The 17,755-nt window shown below is 43.1% G+C and overlaps 1 protein-coding gene across 1 annotated transcript; it reads left to right on the top strand.

Annotated features, from left to right (window-relative positions):
• Window positions 1-2,708: 2,708 nt before the first annotated feature.
• LOC116356169 (methylmalonyl-CoA mutase, mitochondrial-like) lies at window positions 2,709-17,570 on the top strand. The gene is made up of 4 exons (XM_031800165.1): window positions 2,709-2,720; window positions 6,948-7,063; window positions 17,184-17,315; window positions 17,417-17,570. Exons 1-4 carry the CDS (start codon window positions 2,709-2,711, stop codon window positions 17,568-17,570), a joined length of 414 nt encoding a protein of 137 aa, XP_031656025.1.
• Window positions 17,571-17,755: the final 185 nt, after the last annotated feature.

Genomic DNA, 17,755 nt, shown 5'->3' with positions numbered 1-17,755 from the left:
GCGGGTATGCAATTAAGGTCATAGTTATGAAAACTTAGGACCCTAAAGAGGCCTTTCTACTGACTCTGAAAAACACCAAAGAAAGATGCCCAGGTTCCCTGCTCATCTGCGTGAACGTGCCTTAGGCATGCTGCAAGGAAGCATGAGGACTGCAGATGTGACCATGGCAATAAATTGCAATGTCAGTACTGTGAGACGCCTAAGACAGCGCTACAGGGAGACAGGACGGACAGCTGATGGTCCTCGCAGTGGCAGACCACATGTAACAACACCCGCACAGGATCGGTACATCCGAACATCACACCTGCAGGACAGGTACAGGATGGCAACAACAACTGCCTGAGTTACACCAGGAACGCACAATCCTTCCATCAGTGCTCAGAATGTCCGCAACAGGCTGAGAGAGGCTGGACTGATGGCTTGTAGGCATGTTGCAAGGCAGGTCCTTTCTGCAGGATCATCCTGACATGACCCTCCAGCATGACAATGCCACCAGCCATACTGCTCGTTCTGTGCATGATTTCCTGCAAGACAGGAATGTCAGTGTTCTGCCATGGCCAGCGAAGAGCCCAGATCTCAATCCCATTGAGCACGTCTGGGACCTGTTGGATCGGAGGGCTATGGCCATTCCCCCCAGAAATGTCCAGGAAGTTGCAGGTGCCTTGGTGGAAGAGTGGGGTAACATCTCACAGCAAGAACGGGCAAATCTGGTGCAGTCCATGAGGAGGAGATGCACTGCAGTACTTAATGCAGCTGGTGGCCACACCAGATACTGAATGTTAATTTTGATTTTGACCCCCCCTTTGTTCAGCGACACATTCAATTTCTGTTAGTCACATGTCTGTGAAACTTGTTCAGTTTATGTCTCAGTTGTTGAATCTTGTTATGTTCATACAAATATTTACACGTGTTATGTTTGCTGAAAATCAACGCAATTGACAGTGAGTTTCTTTGTCAGGGGGTTTGAGAGACAATAGACATTGTGTGACCTTACATTGCAAAAACAGAACATCCCAAAAACATTGTGATAAATAAACATAGGCTATATAATGTTTGGGGATAATGTGAAAACATTCATCAAATCGTATGTCACATGCGCCAAATACCACAGGTGTAGACCTTACAGTGAAATGCTTGCTTACAAGCCCTAACCAACAATGCAGTTGACTAGTATTTACGTTGTAGAATAATAGTGAAGACATCAAAACTATTAAATAACACATGTAGTAACCAAAAAGGTGTTAAACAATTCAAAATATATTTTATATTTGAGATTCTTCAAAGTAGCCACTCTTTGCCTTGATGACAGCTTTGCACACTCTTGGCATTCTCTCAACCAGCTTCACGAGGCTGTCACCTGGAATGCATTTCAATTAACAGGTGTGCCTTATTAAAAGTTAATTTGTGGAATTACTTTCCTTAATGCGTTTGAGCCAGTTAGTTGTGTTGTGACAAGGTAGGTGGTATACAGAAGATATCCTTATTTGGTAAAATACCAAGTCTATATTATGGCAAGAACAGCTCAAATAAGCAAAGAGAAACAACAGTACATCATTACTTTAAGACATGAAGGTCAGTCAATTCGGAAAATGTCATGAACTTTGAACATTTCTTCATGTGCAGTCGCAAAAACCATCAAGCTCTAAGATGAAACTGTCTTTCATGAGGACCACCACAGGAATGGAAGACCCAGAGTTACCTCTGCTGCAGAGGATAGGTTCATTAGTTAACTGCACCTCCGATTGCAGCCCAAATAAATGCTTCACAGAGTTCAAGTAACAGACACATCTCTAGATCAACTGTTCAGAGGAGACTGTGTGAATCAAGCCTTTATGGTCGAATACACAACTACTAAAGGACACCAATAAGAATAAGAGACTTGCTTGGGCCAAGAAATACGAGCAATGGACATTAGACCGGTGGAAATCTGTCCTTTGGTCGGATGAGTCCAAATTTGAGATTTTTGGTATCCACCGCCGTGTCTTTGTGTGATGCAGAATAGGTGAACGGATGATCTCCGCATGTGTGGTTCCCACTGTTAAGCATGGAGGTGTGGGGGTGCTTTGCTGGTGACACTGTCAGTGATTTATTTAGAATTCAAGGAACGCTTAACCAGCATGGCTACCACAGCATTCTGAAGCGGTACACTATCCCATCTGGTTTGCGCTTAGTGGGACCATCATTTGTTTTTCAACAAATTAGATGGTTTGGGATGAGTCGGACCGCAGAGTGAAGGAAAAGCAGCTAACAAGTGCTCAGCATATGTGGGAACTCCTTCAAGACTGTTGGAAAAGCATTCCAGGTGAAGCTGGTTGAGAGAATGCCAAGAGTGTTCCTGGGTATTTTGATTAACAGCTGCATGGGAACTTTTTAAAGGAAGATAAGATATTTTCACCTCTCACTCTTTCTGTTGGTTTCAGTTTAGAAAGCTCATCATTTAGACAGATTTCAGTTGAATTTTATGTTCAAGTGTTCAACAGTTTTTTAAAATCATTCTCTTCAAAATGTTTCCAACTGTGTGACCTCAAGCACAGCAATGATGATGGTTCATGTGTGTAATAATATGTGAGTGGGTCCGGAAGGAGGCAATCATGTGTAGAGGCTTACTGACAAGAAGAAGACATTGTGTACCTTTGTCCTTGGGTCACAGTATAATTCCTTTCTCTCTGCCTCTCTTTGAAGGTCACTTAGCATTGGAAAAGAGCTACATGGCTGATCAGGTATAGAGAGGCTGTCAGGCCAGGGTAATGTAAATTACCAAATGTTTTGTCTATGGTGTGTTATCCCTTCGGGGGGGGGGGGGGGGTGAGAGAAAAGGAAGGTTAGAGGGGGAATGAAGGAGGGAAAATTAGAGGATATGAAGATGAGAGTACGAGGGAGAAGAGAGGAGAGCGAAAGGGAGAAAATAAGAAAGGAGATTCTCTTCAGGGCTCGTCTGTGTTCTTGGACCAACTCAGTGGCCTTGTGGTTGGTGTCAGTTGCCTGCTTGTCACTCAGCATAAAGGAGATAGATAGGGGGTAATGCCCTGCAATAGACTAGTGTACATCAAGCTGTCTCACGCTATAGAAAACGGAGATAGGCTCCTGCTCCTATAAGCTAAGGCTACTTTACTTACTTATGTTCTCTTAACTAGGAAGTATTGCTGGTTGTCATCTGACGTCATGAGATGTCTTACCTAAAGCATCTTCAGAGAAGAGGAGTTTGTGCCAGTGCTTCCTTATTAAGGCATCTCTACTGAGGTACATCTCAGATGTTGAGTATGAAGCATTGTTAGTTGTTTCCTGCGTGATCATGTCTTGATTAGTGTGTATGTGTGCTACTGCATCCTCGAGACAGTATAAGTGGATCCTTTGTCAGACTGGGTTCAGGACAATGAGGTGGGAAAGGAGAGGATGTGAAGAGGATAGTGGGAGGGAGATGAGATGAGAGGAGAGCAAAAGGGAGAAAGGAGATTATCTTAAGCGCTTGACTGTTCTCTGTGTGCAGTGTTTCCCCTATATTCATTTAGCAGCAGCGCACCGAATAGAATTGGTTGGCGATGTCATTAAGATCAAGAGATCAAATTAAACTGTCCTCGATTTTCTGATAAGTTTCAAAGGAAGAGAGAATATTCAAATGTTCGTGCATTTGAGTAATTGTACTTTAGATTTCCACCCAATTGGAGACAGATTTTCATGCGAATATAAAATAAATCTGCCTAAAAACTGTGTGCATTTGCCCACCAGAGATGTGTTTCGATCAAATGTACTTGTTGCTCGGCGTGATGACGTAGTGCATTTAAAAATACATTCCCATGTACCGAATAAGTTAAATGGGTTTTCATCACATTTTCAACTCTACTGATTTTGTCACTAAAAGTGTAGCATTATAAAGCAAATGTGCCCACTCTGGTCTAGCGTACAGCTCGCTAATACAGTGTGGGTATAGCCTACATGATGAGTTTATTATGGACAAAAGAGTAAGATTATTTTTATTTGTCAAACGGCAGCCAAGCATCCATCATGTCACCAGAATAAGACCCTTGATATTTGTTGGGAAGGAGCATCAAACTCATCTCATTGCACTTTCACCAACCTGTGAAGTACAAAATGTATTTAATGCATAATACATTTTATTTACACAAACAGATCCCACTCGCATAAAAGGTTTGTATGGAAACCTAATTATAATCGTAAAAATGTTTCTCTAGGAAGACCCCACCCGTCTTACACTCCCCAATTCTACCTCTGCCATTGCTTTAAAAATGGTTTTTTTAGTACTTAGTTTTTATTGTAGGAACACAGAGTACAAATAAAGTCAAATAAAAGAACAACCAAAAAAAGATCTACACTTCATCCCTTCATCATATTAGTTACATAGACATCTTTGAATTAGACCTTTTCCAAGTACGAAACCTATTTTTCCCAGTATTCTTGACCTCTCTCCTGTTGAGTTCTTAAAGCAAAGGTCATACGCTCCATGTGGTGTATTTCTTCTACAATGTCTATCCATTGTGTCACTGTGGGAGGGTCTTTTTGTAGCCATTTCCTAGTGATAGCCTTTTTACTGGCTGCCAGTAGGACCTTCAAGAGGTACTTTTCTCTATTGTGTAAGTTATCAGGTATTTCACCCATGTACAAAGAAATGAATGTTTGTTCTATTTCAAATCCCATTATTTTTCCAATGTTAGATCTTATTTCTCCCCAGTAAGTTTCGATTGCGGGTCTGCCACCACTTTTGAATAAAATCCTGAAGGAAACACTGGTGTGTTGAGTAAAAATCAGTATATTGTATCATATTGTAGAATAACTGATGAAACTAACACTGTAAAGTGTGAATGTTTTATCAGTGTTATTTCCTGATAGTTGCTGGTTGAAAATACACTCTACACTGTAGGGGTGTGAAATTGTGATCCTTAACGTTAAGAAAAATCCCTAACCAAAAAGTAAACCGCATATTGCGTCAATTTCCGTAACAACTAAGAGTGTTGAGACACTCTATGAACAGTGTGACGTACAGGTATTGTGTGTGACTGTGTGAGAGCGAAGTGTTGCATCTCGCTTATCTCAATATCCTAGCCTATTCATTGATGATATGCCCTGCTTTATGGAAGATGCGAAAAATTTCAAGCCATGAAATTGCGGGACACACCATTCCATTGCTAGAGACGGCTTGTGATTGCTGATAAATGGGCCTAGTGCACGGTTCTGACTGTCTGCCTGGTGGCCGACCTGCCGATACTGTGCCACTCCCCTCTCCGTCCTTTGCTAGCTTGCAGTTTCCTGTGTGATCACGTCTTGATTGGTGTGTGTGTGCTACTGTGTCCTCAAGGCTGAGTATTTTTTTCCCTCTGATTCTCTATATTGTTGTCCCAATCACACTCACAATCACTGCTACTGGAAAAGACTCCTCAGCCAGTCAGGACTGGTCAATTAAGACAAACTCATTACCAAACTGCCAATATCTGGTATTGTGTTTTCACTATTATGGTGCTGTGTTTCTAACAGGGTTGATTAGGACAGAAACACAAGGTAACAACTGGGATTACAAATGTAAAAAAACTGGAGAGTGATGGCACTTTGTCAAAATGTAATTACAAACAGGGGAGTTTGAGCCATGAATGCTGATTGGCTGACAGCCATGGTATATCAGACCATATACTACAGGTATGACATTTATTTATAATTTTTACTGCTCTAATTACATTGGTAACCAGTTCCAGCAGCATCTGGTCTCCTATCCAGGGACCTACCAGGAGCAACCCTGCTTAGCTTCAGAAGCCAGCCAGCGGTGGGATGCAGGGTGGTATGCTGCTGGCTGTAACACATCAACATGTGGATTAAGTCAAGGGGTATGAATACTTGACGGCACTGTATACAGTTGTGGCCAAATATATTGGCACCCTTGCCCTTTTCTTAAATAATTCTATATTTTCTACTAAAACAAGACATTTAACAGCACTTTGTCTTCACGCGTTATTGGATTTTCAACATTGCAGAACCAAATGTATTTTTGGTAACTTAAGTTTACTATTTTCATTTAGAAAATAAAGACAAATGGCATGAACAAAATTATTGGCACCCCAGAGCTAGTACTTGGAAGCACAGCCTTTGGCCAGGATAACTGTAGCCACAAGGGGAAAGAGGATACCTAGTCAGATGCGCAACTGATCGCATTCAACCGAAATGTGTCTTCTGCATTTAACCCAACCCCATTGAATCAGAGAGGTGTGGGGGGCTGCCTTAATGGACATCCACTTCATCAGCGCCCAGGGGTTAGTTGTTGGGGGTTAACTGCCTTGCTCAAGGGCAGAACAACAGATTTTTCCACCTTGCCGGCTCTGGGATTGGAAACAGCAACCTTTCGGTTACTAGCCCAACACTCTTAACCACTAGGCTACATGCCACCCTTGCTGAGCTTGCTGCACCTACTGGCAATTTGGCCGCTTTTCAGCAGCAAACTGCTCTAATTCTTCAATGTTTAATGGGTTCCCTCCACCAACTGCTGTTTTTAGCTCTCACCATAGGTTATGGATGTGATTCAGATCTGGACTCTTCTCTGACCACTCCAGAACCATCCAATGTTCCTTCTTGAGACATTCCAGGGTGCTTTTGATGTTTGTTTAGGGTTGTTGTCCCACAACCTTTAACAGAGAGACAGATTTTGGACACATTGCGCTCTAAAACACCTTGATAATCGGCTGATTCCATGATGTCTTGCACACATTCAAAATCCCCATTACCAGAGGCAGCAAAGCACAGCGTTATCTAACCTTTCCCATGTTTGATTGTGGGCAGGGTGTTCTTTTCTTTGAATGTTTCATTTATTGATTGTATTTGGCAGCAACTGTATATAGGGTTCCCTGGAGATGCACTGTTGAGGCCATTTGCTTCACTAGGAGTTAAAGGAATAAGTAAGTTAAGATCTATTTCTATATGTATATCAAGTCTATGTCTCTCTCTTGCAGGTGAGGGCGAGTCGTAATGCTGAGGCTGCGAAGAGGTGTTTGGCGACCATAGAGGAGTGTGCTCGTACCAGGGAGGGGAACCTGCTGGAGCTGGCTGTGGAGCCTGCCAGAGCCAGGTGAGGAACTAGTAAACTTCGCTAGTCCCGTGGTCAGAAACCCTGGGCCCATTGTCACTTTAAAGGAAACTTTGGCAGTATGGTTTGTATAAGTAAGCAAACAATATAATAGAATACCAGGTAAGTATAGGTGTAAACAGCACTGTAATATAAAGCGCTACCATGACGGATAAGTGGTTGTTTTTCCTACTAAAGATGAATGTACAGAATGTAAATCACTCTGGATTAGAGCATCTGATAAATTGACTAAAACGTAAATATGTCTAAATGAATTGCCCTTGAAGGAAATGTGTTTTGCACATGCATAAAAGACCTGTAACGTGTGCGATGGGAGTCGGAAAGCAAGTTCAGGGAGTGCATAATTTAATAAACAAATGAACAAAACAAGTGACACGGACAACGCACAGACAAGAAACAGAAACAATGACACCTGGGGAAGGAACCAAAGGGAGTGACATATATATAGCGCAGGTAATCAAGGAGGTGATGGAGTCCAGGTGAGTGTCAGTATGCGCTGATGTGCGTAACGATGGTGACAGGTGTGCACCATAACGAGCAGCCTAGTGACCTAGAGGCCGGAGGTGGGAGCAGACGTGATAAGATTGACTATTCATTATACCCAAAGTGGGAACATGATATGCCCAACAATAATACAAGCAATTCATTCAACTTTAGCTGAGTAAAATGTAAATGAATCTACACTGGTCTTGTGAATGACCACATATCCCTTCCTCCAAAGACACTCTGTTGCGAAGCATCATAAAGAACAGCTGGTTTGAAAGTTATTTATGTGGCAGGTACAGGAACAGGTACAGTTGAAGTCGGAAGTTTACATACACTTATATGATTGAGTCATTAAAATGAGTTTTTCAACCACTCCACACATTTCTTGTTAATATACAGCGTGTGCAAATGAGGTAAGATTAGGGAGGTAATGCAATAAATAGGCCATACTGGAGAAGTGAAGCGATTACAATTTAGCAATTAAACACTGGAGTGCAAGTAAGAATACTCGGGTGCAAAGGAACAACAACAAAAATAACAAAATGGGGATGAGGTCGTTGGATGGGCTACTTACAAATAGGCTATGTACAGGTGCAATGATCTGTGAGCTGCTCTGACAGCTGTTGCTTAAAGTTAGTGAGGGAGATATGAGTCTCCAGCTTCAGTGATTTTTGCAATTCGTTACAGTTATTGGCAGCAGAGAACTGGAAGGAAAGGCGGCCAAAGGAGGAATTGGCTTTGGGGGTGACCAGTGAAATATACCTGCTGGAGCGCGTGCTACGGGTGGGTGATGCTATGGTGACCAGTGAGTTGAGATAAGGCGGAGCTTTACCTAGCAAAGACTTATAAATGACCTGGAGTCAGTGGGTTTGGTGGCGAATATGAAGCGAGTGTCAGCCAACTAGAGCATATAGGTCGCAGTGGTGGGTAGTATATGGGGCTTTGGTGACAAAACGGATGGCACTGTGATAGACTGCATCCAATTTGCTGAGTAGAGTGTTGGAGGCTTTTTTGTAAATGACATCGCCGAAGTCAAGGATCGGTAGGATAGTCCGTTTTACGAGGGTATGTTTGGCAGCATGAGTGAAGGATGCATTGTTGCGAAATAGGAAGCCATTTCTAGATTTAATTTTGGATTGGAGATGTTTAATGTGAGTCTGGAAGGAGTGTTTGCAGCCTAACCAGACACCTAGACATTTGTAATTGTCCACATATTCTAAGTCAGAACTGTCCAGAGTAATGATGCTGGATGGGCGGGCAGGTGCGGGCAACGATGGGTTGAAGAGCATGCAATTAGTTTTACTTGCATTTAAGAGCAGTTGGAGGTCATGGAAGGAGAGTTGTATCGCATTTAAACTCGTCTGGAAGTTAGTTAACACAGTGTCCAAAGAAGGGCCAGAAGTATACAGAATGGTGTCATCTGCGTAGAGGTGGATCAGAGAATCACCAGCAGCAAGAGCAACATCATTGATGTATACAGAGAAAAGAGTCGGCCCGAGAATTTAACCCTGTGTCACCCCCATAGAGACTGCCAGAGGTCCGGACAATAGGCCCTCCGATTTGATACACTAAACTCTGAGAAGTAGCTGGTGAACCAGGCGAGGCAGTCATTTGAGAAACCAAGGCGGTTGAGTCTGCCGATAAGAATGTGGTGATTGAGTCGAAAGCCTTGGTCAGGTCGATGAATACGGCTGCATAGTATTGTATTTTATCGATGGTGGTTATGATATTGTTTAGGACCTTGAGTGTGGCTGAGGTACACCCATGACCAGCTCTGAAACCAGATTGCATAGCGGAGAAGGTACGGTGGGATTCAAAATGATCGGTGATCTGTTTGTTAACTTGGCTTTCGAAGACCTTAGAAAGGCAGGGTAGAATATATATATAGGTCTGTAACAGTTTGGGTCTAGAGTGTCTCCCCCTTTGAAGAGGGGGATGACCACAGCAGCTTTCCAATCTTTGGGGATCTCAGATGATATGAGAGGTTGAACAGGCTAGTAATAGGGGTTGCAACAATTTCGGCAGTTAATTTTAGAAAGAGAGGGTCCAGATTGTCTAGCCCAGCTGATTTGTAGGGGTCCAGATTTTGCAGCTCTTTCAGAACATCAGCTATCCAGATTTGAGTGAAGGAGAAATGGGGGAGGTTTGGGCAAGTTGCTGTGGGGGGTGCAGGGCTGTTGACCGGGGTAGGGGTAGCCAGGTGCAAAGCATGGCCAGCCATTAAAAAAGAAATGCTTCTTGAAATTCTCAATTATCGTGGATTTATCGGTGGTGACAGTGTTTCCTAGCCTCAGTGCAGTGGGCAGCTGGGAGGAGGTGCTCTTATTCTCCATGGACTTTACAGTGTCCCAGAACCTTTTGAGTTTGTGCTACAGGATGCACATTTCTGTTTGAAAAAGCTAGCCTTTGCTTTCCTAACTGTCTGTGTATATTGGTTCCTAACTTCCCTGAAAAACTACATATTGTGGGGGCTATTCGATGCTAATGCTGTACGCCACAGGATGTTTTTGTGCTGGTCAAGGGCAGTCAGGTCTGGAGTGAACCAAGGGCTATATCTGTCCCTGGTTCTACATTTTTTGAATGGGGCATGCTTATTTAGGATGGTGAGGAAGGAACTTATAAAGAATAACCAGGCATCCTCTACTGACAGAATGAGGTCAATATCCTTCCAGGACACCCGGTTCAGGTCGATTAGAAAGGCTTGCTCGCTGAAGTGTTGTCTGGGGAGCATTTGACAGTGATGAGGGGTGGTTATTTGACCGCAGACCCATTACGGACGCAGGCAATGAGGCAGTGATCGCTGAGATCCTGATTGAAGACAGCAGAGGTGTATTTAGAGGGCAGGGTGGTCAGGATGATATCTATGGTGCTGTCAAGACAACTGGGAACTCAGAAAAATGCTAGGTCAAAGATTGACATCAGTGATCTTTAGGTCCGAAAGTCTGAGCTCTAGAAAGAGGCATGAGTTCCCGAGTTGGAATTCCGAGTTGGATGACCGCTGAAAAATATTTCCCAGTCGGAGCTTGTTTCTTTCCGAATGCCTAGTTGTCTTGAATGCACTGAAGAGATTTCCAAGTTCCCAGTTGTTTTGAATGCGGAATTAATGCTCAGAGGAAGACTGCAAGGTATGCCCTTTGAGCCATGAACCAAATCCTCTCCGTAGTGACAGTGAATGAGTTGTCTGCAGCATTCGGTCACATGAGCTCGATCAGCTGTTCGATTTCACTTACCAGCATGTCAACTGAGCCAGGAAAACAGTCCAACAGATTGTGAATTTGTTCCCAAAGTGCCCTTCCAAGCGTTGGAGGTGAGCAGTCATCATTCATGTGGAACACTTACTGATGCTGTTTTCTGTTATTTTTAGAAAGTCAACCAAGTCAGTTGTTTTTACATCCATTGTAAAAGACAACAGTTCCTCTCTCAATGTGAAAAATCTTTCCAACACTCCCCCTCGATAACCACCAAGCCTCGGAGTGAAATAGAACATTGCCGTGTTCTGATCCCATATCGCCACATTGTTTTGTGAACAGGCTTGTGCGCAGTGGATGTGGTTTGATGTAGTTTACAGTCAAAGTTATCTGCTACAGTAAATCTCGAGTTCTGTGCTCAGCTCTTTTGCCGTCAGTTGCTCTCAGTGTATCATACAATGCCTCCATATAGCAGAGGGAGACGCATTCATAACCAGAGTTCAGAGGCCTGCCTCCCGTCCCGGGATAGATGGAGCTCCATCTGTGCAAAAGCCCACCATTCGATCCCATATGGAATCTGTTTTTTGTCAACATGCCATATGCCGTTTCATGCTCGGGATTCGTAAGACAGAATAAGGTCCTTGTGATTAGCATCCCCCGACATGTATAGAGAACAAAAGTCAATGTATGGGCATCTCGGCCGTCACCGCTAACGTCCATTTGGAACATAAGCTGGGGAGTTTGAGTCGTTCAGTCAGTCTCCTCTTGATTGATAGCAATAACATAAATTCTTTGTTTAACAGTGTTCAGTGCGTTTTCTGGTTGAATTTTTGATTTTTAAGTTTAACCACATTACAATGATGTTGAGATACAAAGTCTATATTATAATATACTTCATTTTTAGTACATATTATTTTTTTCTCAGGATTCTGGATATTCTCCAGCAACCCAATTTTCATTTCAGGCTACCCATAGTTTGTGAACCGCTGGCCTATGACATTGGACTACACTACAACTCGTCTTGCGCTGCGCAGAATATCAGATCTCAACAATGATTAGAAAAGTGTTTAACATCACCATTAGGCTACCACATCGTTATAATATAGATCTTTTCTCAAGCGCAGCGTGAGAGGTTGGAATATCGGACTGACAAACAAAAAAATCAAAATTGGTGGTGTTTGAATGTGTGTGTCAATGTAAATAGTCCGGGTGGCCATCTGATTAATTGTTCAGCAGTCTTATGGCTTGGGGGTAGAAGCTGTTAAGGAGCCTTTTGGTCTTAGACTACTGGGCCATACACACTACCCTCTGTTACGCCTTACGGTCAGATGCCGAGCAGTTGCCATACCAGGCGGTGAGGCAACCGGTCAGGATGCTCTCGATGGTGCAGCTGTTGAACTTTAAGGATCTGGGGACCCATACCAAATCTTTTCAGTCTCCTGAGGGGGAAAAGGTGTTGTCGCTGCCTCTTGACGACGGTTTTGGTATGTTTGGACCATGATAGTTTGTTGGTGATGTGGACACCAAGGAACTTGAAACTCTCGACCCGCTCTAATACAGCCCCGTTGATGTTAATGGGGACCTGTTTGGCTCGCCTTTTCCTGTAGTCCACGATCATCTCCTTTGTCTTGTTCACATTGAGGGAGAGGTTGTTGTCCTGGCAACACAGCCAGGTCTCTGACCTCCCTACGGGCTGTCTTGTCGTTGATCAGGCACTGCTGTGTCGTCAGCAATCTTAATGATGTTTGGAGTCGTGTTTGGGAGCACAGGAGGGGACTAAGTACACACTCCTGAAGGGCCCCAGTGTTGAGGATCAGCATGGCAGACGTGTTGTTGCCTACCCTTACCACCTAGGGGCGGCCCGTCAGGAAGTCCAGGATCATGTTGCAGAGGGAGGTGTTTAGTCCCAGGATCCTTAGCTTAGTGATGAGCTTCATGGGCACTTTGGTGTTGAATCCTGAGCTGTAGTCGATGAACAGCATTCCTACATAGGTGTTCCTTTTGTCCAGGTGGGAAAGGGCAGTTTGGAGTTCTATTGAGATAGCGTCATCTGTGGATCTGTTGGGGCGGTATGTGAATTGTAGTGGTTCTATGGTATCTGGGAGGATGTTGTTGATGTGAGCCCATGACCAGTCCTTCAAAGCACTTCATGGCTACCGACGAGAGTGCTATGGGGCGGTAATAATTTAGGCAGGTTACCGTCGCTATTTTGGGCACAGGGATTATGGTTGTCTGCTTGAAACATGTTGGTATTACAGACTCGGTCAGGGAGAGGTTGCAAATGTCAGTGAAGACACTTGCCAGTTGGTCCGCCATGCTTTGAGTACACATCCTGGTAATCCGCCTGGCTCCGCGGCTTTGTGAAAATTTACGTGTTTAAAGGGCTTGCTCACATCAGCTACCGAGAGTGTTATCACACAGTCGTCCAGAACAGCTGGTGCTGTCGTGCATGCTTCAGTGTTGCTTGCCTCGAAGCGAGCATAAAAGGAATTTAGCTTGTCTGGTAGGCTTGCGTCACTGGGCAGCTCGCGTCTGGGTTTCCCTTTGTAGTCCGTAATAGTTTTCAAGCCCTGCCATATCCGCCGAGCGTCAGAGCCTGTGTAGTAGTATTCAATCTTAATCCTGTATTGACACTTTGCTTGTTTAATGGTTCCTAGCAGGATTTCTTATAAGCGTCCGGATTAGTGTCCCGCTCTTTGAAAGCGTCCTAGCTCGATGCGGATGTTGTCAGTAATCCATGGCTTTTGGTTGGGATATGTATGTACAGTCACTGCGGGGACGACGTCGTCGATGCACTTATTGATGAAGCCAGTGACTGAGGTGGTATACTCCTCAATGCCATTGAATGAATCCCGGAACATATTCCAGTCTGTGCTAGCAAAACAGTACTGCAGCATAGCATCCGTGTCATCTGACCACTTCCGTATTGAGCGAGTCACAGGCACTTTCTGCTTTAGTATTTGCTTGTGAGCAGGAATCAGGAGGATAGAATTATGGTCAGATTTGCCAAATGGAGGGCGAGGGAGAGCTTTGTATGCTTCTGTGTGTGGAGTAAAGGTGGTCTGGATTTTTTTTTCCTCTGGTTGCACATGTGACATACTGGTAAAAATTTGGTAAAAGGATTTAAGTTTGCCTGCATTAAAGTCCCCGGCCACTAGGAGCGCCGCTTCTGGATGAGCATGTTCTTGTTTGCTTATAGCCTTATAGAGTTGGTTGAGTGTGGTCTTAGTGCCAGCATTGGTCTGTGGTGGTAACTAGATGGCTACGAATGATATAGATGAGAACTCTTGGTAGATAGCGTGGTCTACAGCTTATCATAAGGTACTCTACCTCAGGCGAACAATACCTCAAGACTTCTTTAATATTAGACATCGCGCACCACACCAATATCCCTTAATGATGAAGCAAAACATATATTTTTTTAAATGTTTACAAAAAAACTGATATCACATTTGCACAAGTATTCAGACCCTTTATTCACTACTTTGTTGAAACACCTTTGGCAGCGATTACAGCATCGAGTCTTCTTGGGTTTGACACTACAAGCTTGGCACACCTGTATTTGGACAGTTTCTTCCATTCTTCTCTGCAGATCCTTTCAAGCTCTGTCAGGTTGGATGGGGAGTGTGGCTGCCCAGCTACTTTTGGGTCTCTCCAGAGATGTTCGATCGAGTTCAAGGGTCATGTGCTTAGGGTCGTTGTCCTCTTGGAAGGTGAACCTTCGCCCCAGTCTGAGTCCCTGGAGCAGGTTTTCATCAAGGATCTCTCTGTTACTTTGCTCCATTTATCTTTGCCTCGATCCTGACTAGTCTCCCGGTCCCTGTCGCTGAAAAACATCCCCACAGCATGATACTGCCACTACCATGTTTCACCATAGGTATGGTGCCAGGTTTCCTCCAGACGTGACGGTTGGCATTCAGGCCAAAGAGTTCAACCTTGGTTTCATCAGACCAGAGAATCTTGTTTCTCATGATTTGAGAATCTTTAGGTTATTTTTGTCAAACTCCAAGCGGGCTGTCATATGCCTTTTACTGAGGAGTGGCTTCCATCTGGCCACTCTACCATAAAGGCCTGATTGGTGAAGTGCTGCAGAGATGGTTGTCCTTCTGGAAGGTTCTCTCATTTCCACAGAGGAACTGTAGAACCATCGGATTCTTGGTTACCTCCCTGACCAAGGCCCTTTCCCGCGGTTCCTCAGTTTGGCTGGGCGGTCAGCTCTAGGAAGAGTCTTGGTGGTTCCAAACTTTAATGATGGAGGCCACTGTGTTCTTGGAGAACTTCAATGCTGGAGACATTTTTTGGTACCCTTCCACAGATCTTCCATCCTGTCTCTCGCGGTCTACGGACTATTTCTTTCGACTTCATGGCTTGGTTTTTGCTCTGACATGCACTGTCAACTGTGGGACCTTATATAGACAGATGTGTGCATTTCAAAATCATGTCAAATTAATTGAATTTACCACAGGTGGACTCCAATAGAGTTGTAGAAACATCTCAAGGAAGATCAATGGAAACAGGATGCACCTGACCTCAATTTTGATTCTCATAGCAAAAGGTATTTTGTAAATAAGTTTTTTCAGTTTTTTATTTGTAATGAATTTGCAAACATTTCTAAAAACCTGTTTTCGCTTTGTCATTATGGGGTGTTGTGTGTAGATTGAGGACAATTTTTTATTTGATCCATTTTAAAATAAGGCTGTAAAATAACAAAATATGGAATTCTTTCTGTTCTTTCTGTAACTAAAGTTACTTTGAAAAAGTAGTTCACTACATGCAAACTACTTTGTGAAAAATGATCATACCTAAATTTGAATTGTCATAGACTACAAATTGCAACAACAGATCTCTCTGGAGTCAGATGTTAACATAATGTGTAACTTAGCCCATTAAACACAAAAAAAAATGTTTAAAGTGAAAATTGGGCTGGTCTGATGCTGAATAAGAAAGAAAATGATTGCCTTCATTACCAATATTTTCTTTTTGCAAAAAAAGCCGTGTGTAGTTCCAGTAATTAGCCACACCGCTACATGGCAAAAAAGTCATTAACAACTAAATACACCACCAAGATTTGAATTTAGTTCAACTTCTACCAAGCTACAGCAAAATGTTGTTAAATTACTTGTTGAACTACATGTAGTTCACTACTCTCCAGCACTGCCTATACAATCACCTAAGAAATACATAACAGCATTTTTCTTTGAACCCAGGACTCCCCTGCGATCAGTGCAGTGCAATTGTTATTGAATGGACTATCCTGGCTAAATAAATACAGTAATCTGAAATGGCAGTATTGAAAGGAGAGCTTGTAAAAAACCCTGCTTATATATAGTGGGGTCCAGAATTATTGGATCAGATCAAATCAAGTCAAAGTTTATTAGTCACGTACGCCGAATACAACAGGTGTAGTAGACGTTACAGTGAAATGCTTACTTACAGGCTCTAACCAACAGTGCAGAGAGAAAAAAAGTTTGTGTGTGTGGGTAAGTAAAGAAATAAAACAACAGTAAAAATATATTTGAAAATAAGAGTAGCAAGGCTACATACAGACATCGGTTAGTCAGGCTTATTGAGGTAGTATGTACATGTGGGTGACTATGCATATATGATGAACAGAGAGTAGCAGTAGTGTAAAAATAGGGGTTGGTGGGTGGTAGGACACAGTGCAGATAGCCCGGTTATCCAATGTGTGGGAGCACTGGTTAGTCGGGCCAATTGAGGTAGTATGTACATGATTCCTTGATTAAGATGAGAAAAAAGACTGTATAAAATAAATAATACAAATACTGAGCTATATCGTATGCTCACATTTAAAAAAAAAAAAATATATATATATATATATATATATATATATATTTTACACTAATACAATTGTTCCGCTAAAGATATTTAGTTTAACAAGTAATAATAAAAAAATAGATGGCAAAATGATTGGCACCCCTGTTTTCAATACTCTAGCACCCTCCCTTTGCGAAGATAGTGACGCTGAGCCTTTTTCTAAAATGTTTTATGAGATTGGAGAACACATTGGGAGGGATCAGACCATTCCTCCATACAGAATCTTTCCAGATCCTTGATATTAATTGTCTGTGCTTATGGACTAGCCTCTTCAATGGGGTTCAAGTCCGGAGACTGAGATTTCCATTGCAAAATGTTTATTTTTGTGGTCAATTAATCATTCTTTGTGGATTTGATTTGTGCTTGGGGTTATTGTCTTGTTGGAAGATCCACTTGTGGCCAAGTTTCGGACTCCTGCAGAGTGTTGTTGACCTTAACAAGGGCACCAGGACCAGAATAAATAGCTCAGTATTTATTTTTATTTTATTCAGCCTTTTTAGCTGATATTTTTCAATGGATCCAATAATTCCGGGTCCCACTGTATGTGATTAAAAGAGAAGATTTATTAAGACATGCTGTTGTGTATTCCCCAGATGTTCTGTAGGGGAGATAACGGATGCCATGAAGGCTGTGTTTGGGGAACATAAAGTCAGCACCAGAATGCTGAGTGGAGCCTATCGCAGCGAGTTTGGAGAGCATGAGGAGATCTCTACAGCACACAACCAGTAAAAGCAAAAGAGTATAATACTTCAAATTGTCTTCTCCTCTGCTCTGTTTTCAACCTCCTGAGTCTCACTATTGATATGATTTATTCATCTTCTCCCAGGGTGGTGGAGTTTAAGGAGCATGAGGGCAGAAACCCTCGTCTGCTGGTGGCCAAGATGGGCCAGGACGGCCATGACAGGGGGGGCAAAGGTCATCGCCACGGGATTTGCCGAGCTGGGATTCGAAGTCGACATCGGACCGCTTTTTCCAGGTGAACTTAGTAGCTAGCTAGCTACTGGACTTGGGAAATAAATACTCTTTCAATTCTCTTCAGGTCTTCATAGAACTCCAGGACAGCATGTGGAGATCAACCGAGGCAGGGATTCAAACTAAAGCAGATAAACAACCTGTGTACTGCGATTAAGCCGTTAACAGCGAATGTGATCTCTGGCATTGTCTG

The sequence above is a fragment of the Oncorhynchus kisutch genome, linkage group LG21, assembly GCF_002021735.2.
Source record: "Oncorhynchus kisutch isolate 150728-3 linkage group LG21, Okis_V2, whole genome shotgun sequence".
Classification (NCBI taxonomy): Eukaryota; Metazoa; Chordata; class Actinopteri; order Salmoniformes; family Salmonidae; genus Oncorhynchus; species Oncorhynchus kisutch.
The sequence above is the reverse complement of the archived record's forward strand: the minus strand, read 5'-3'. Positions and strand labels throughout refer to the sequence as shown.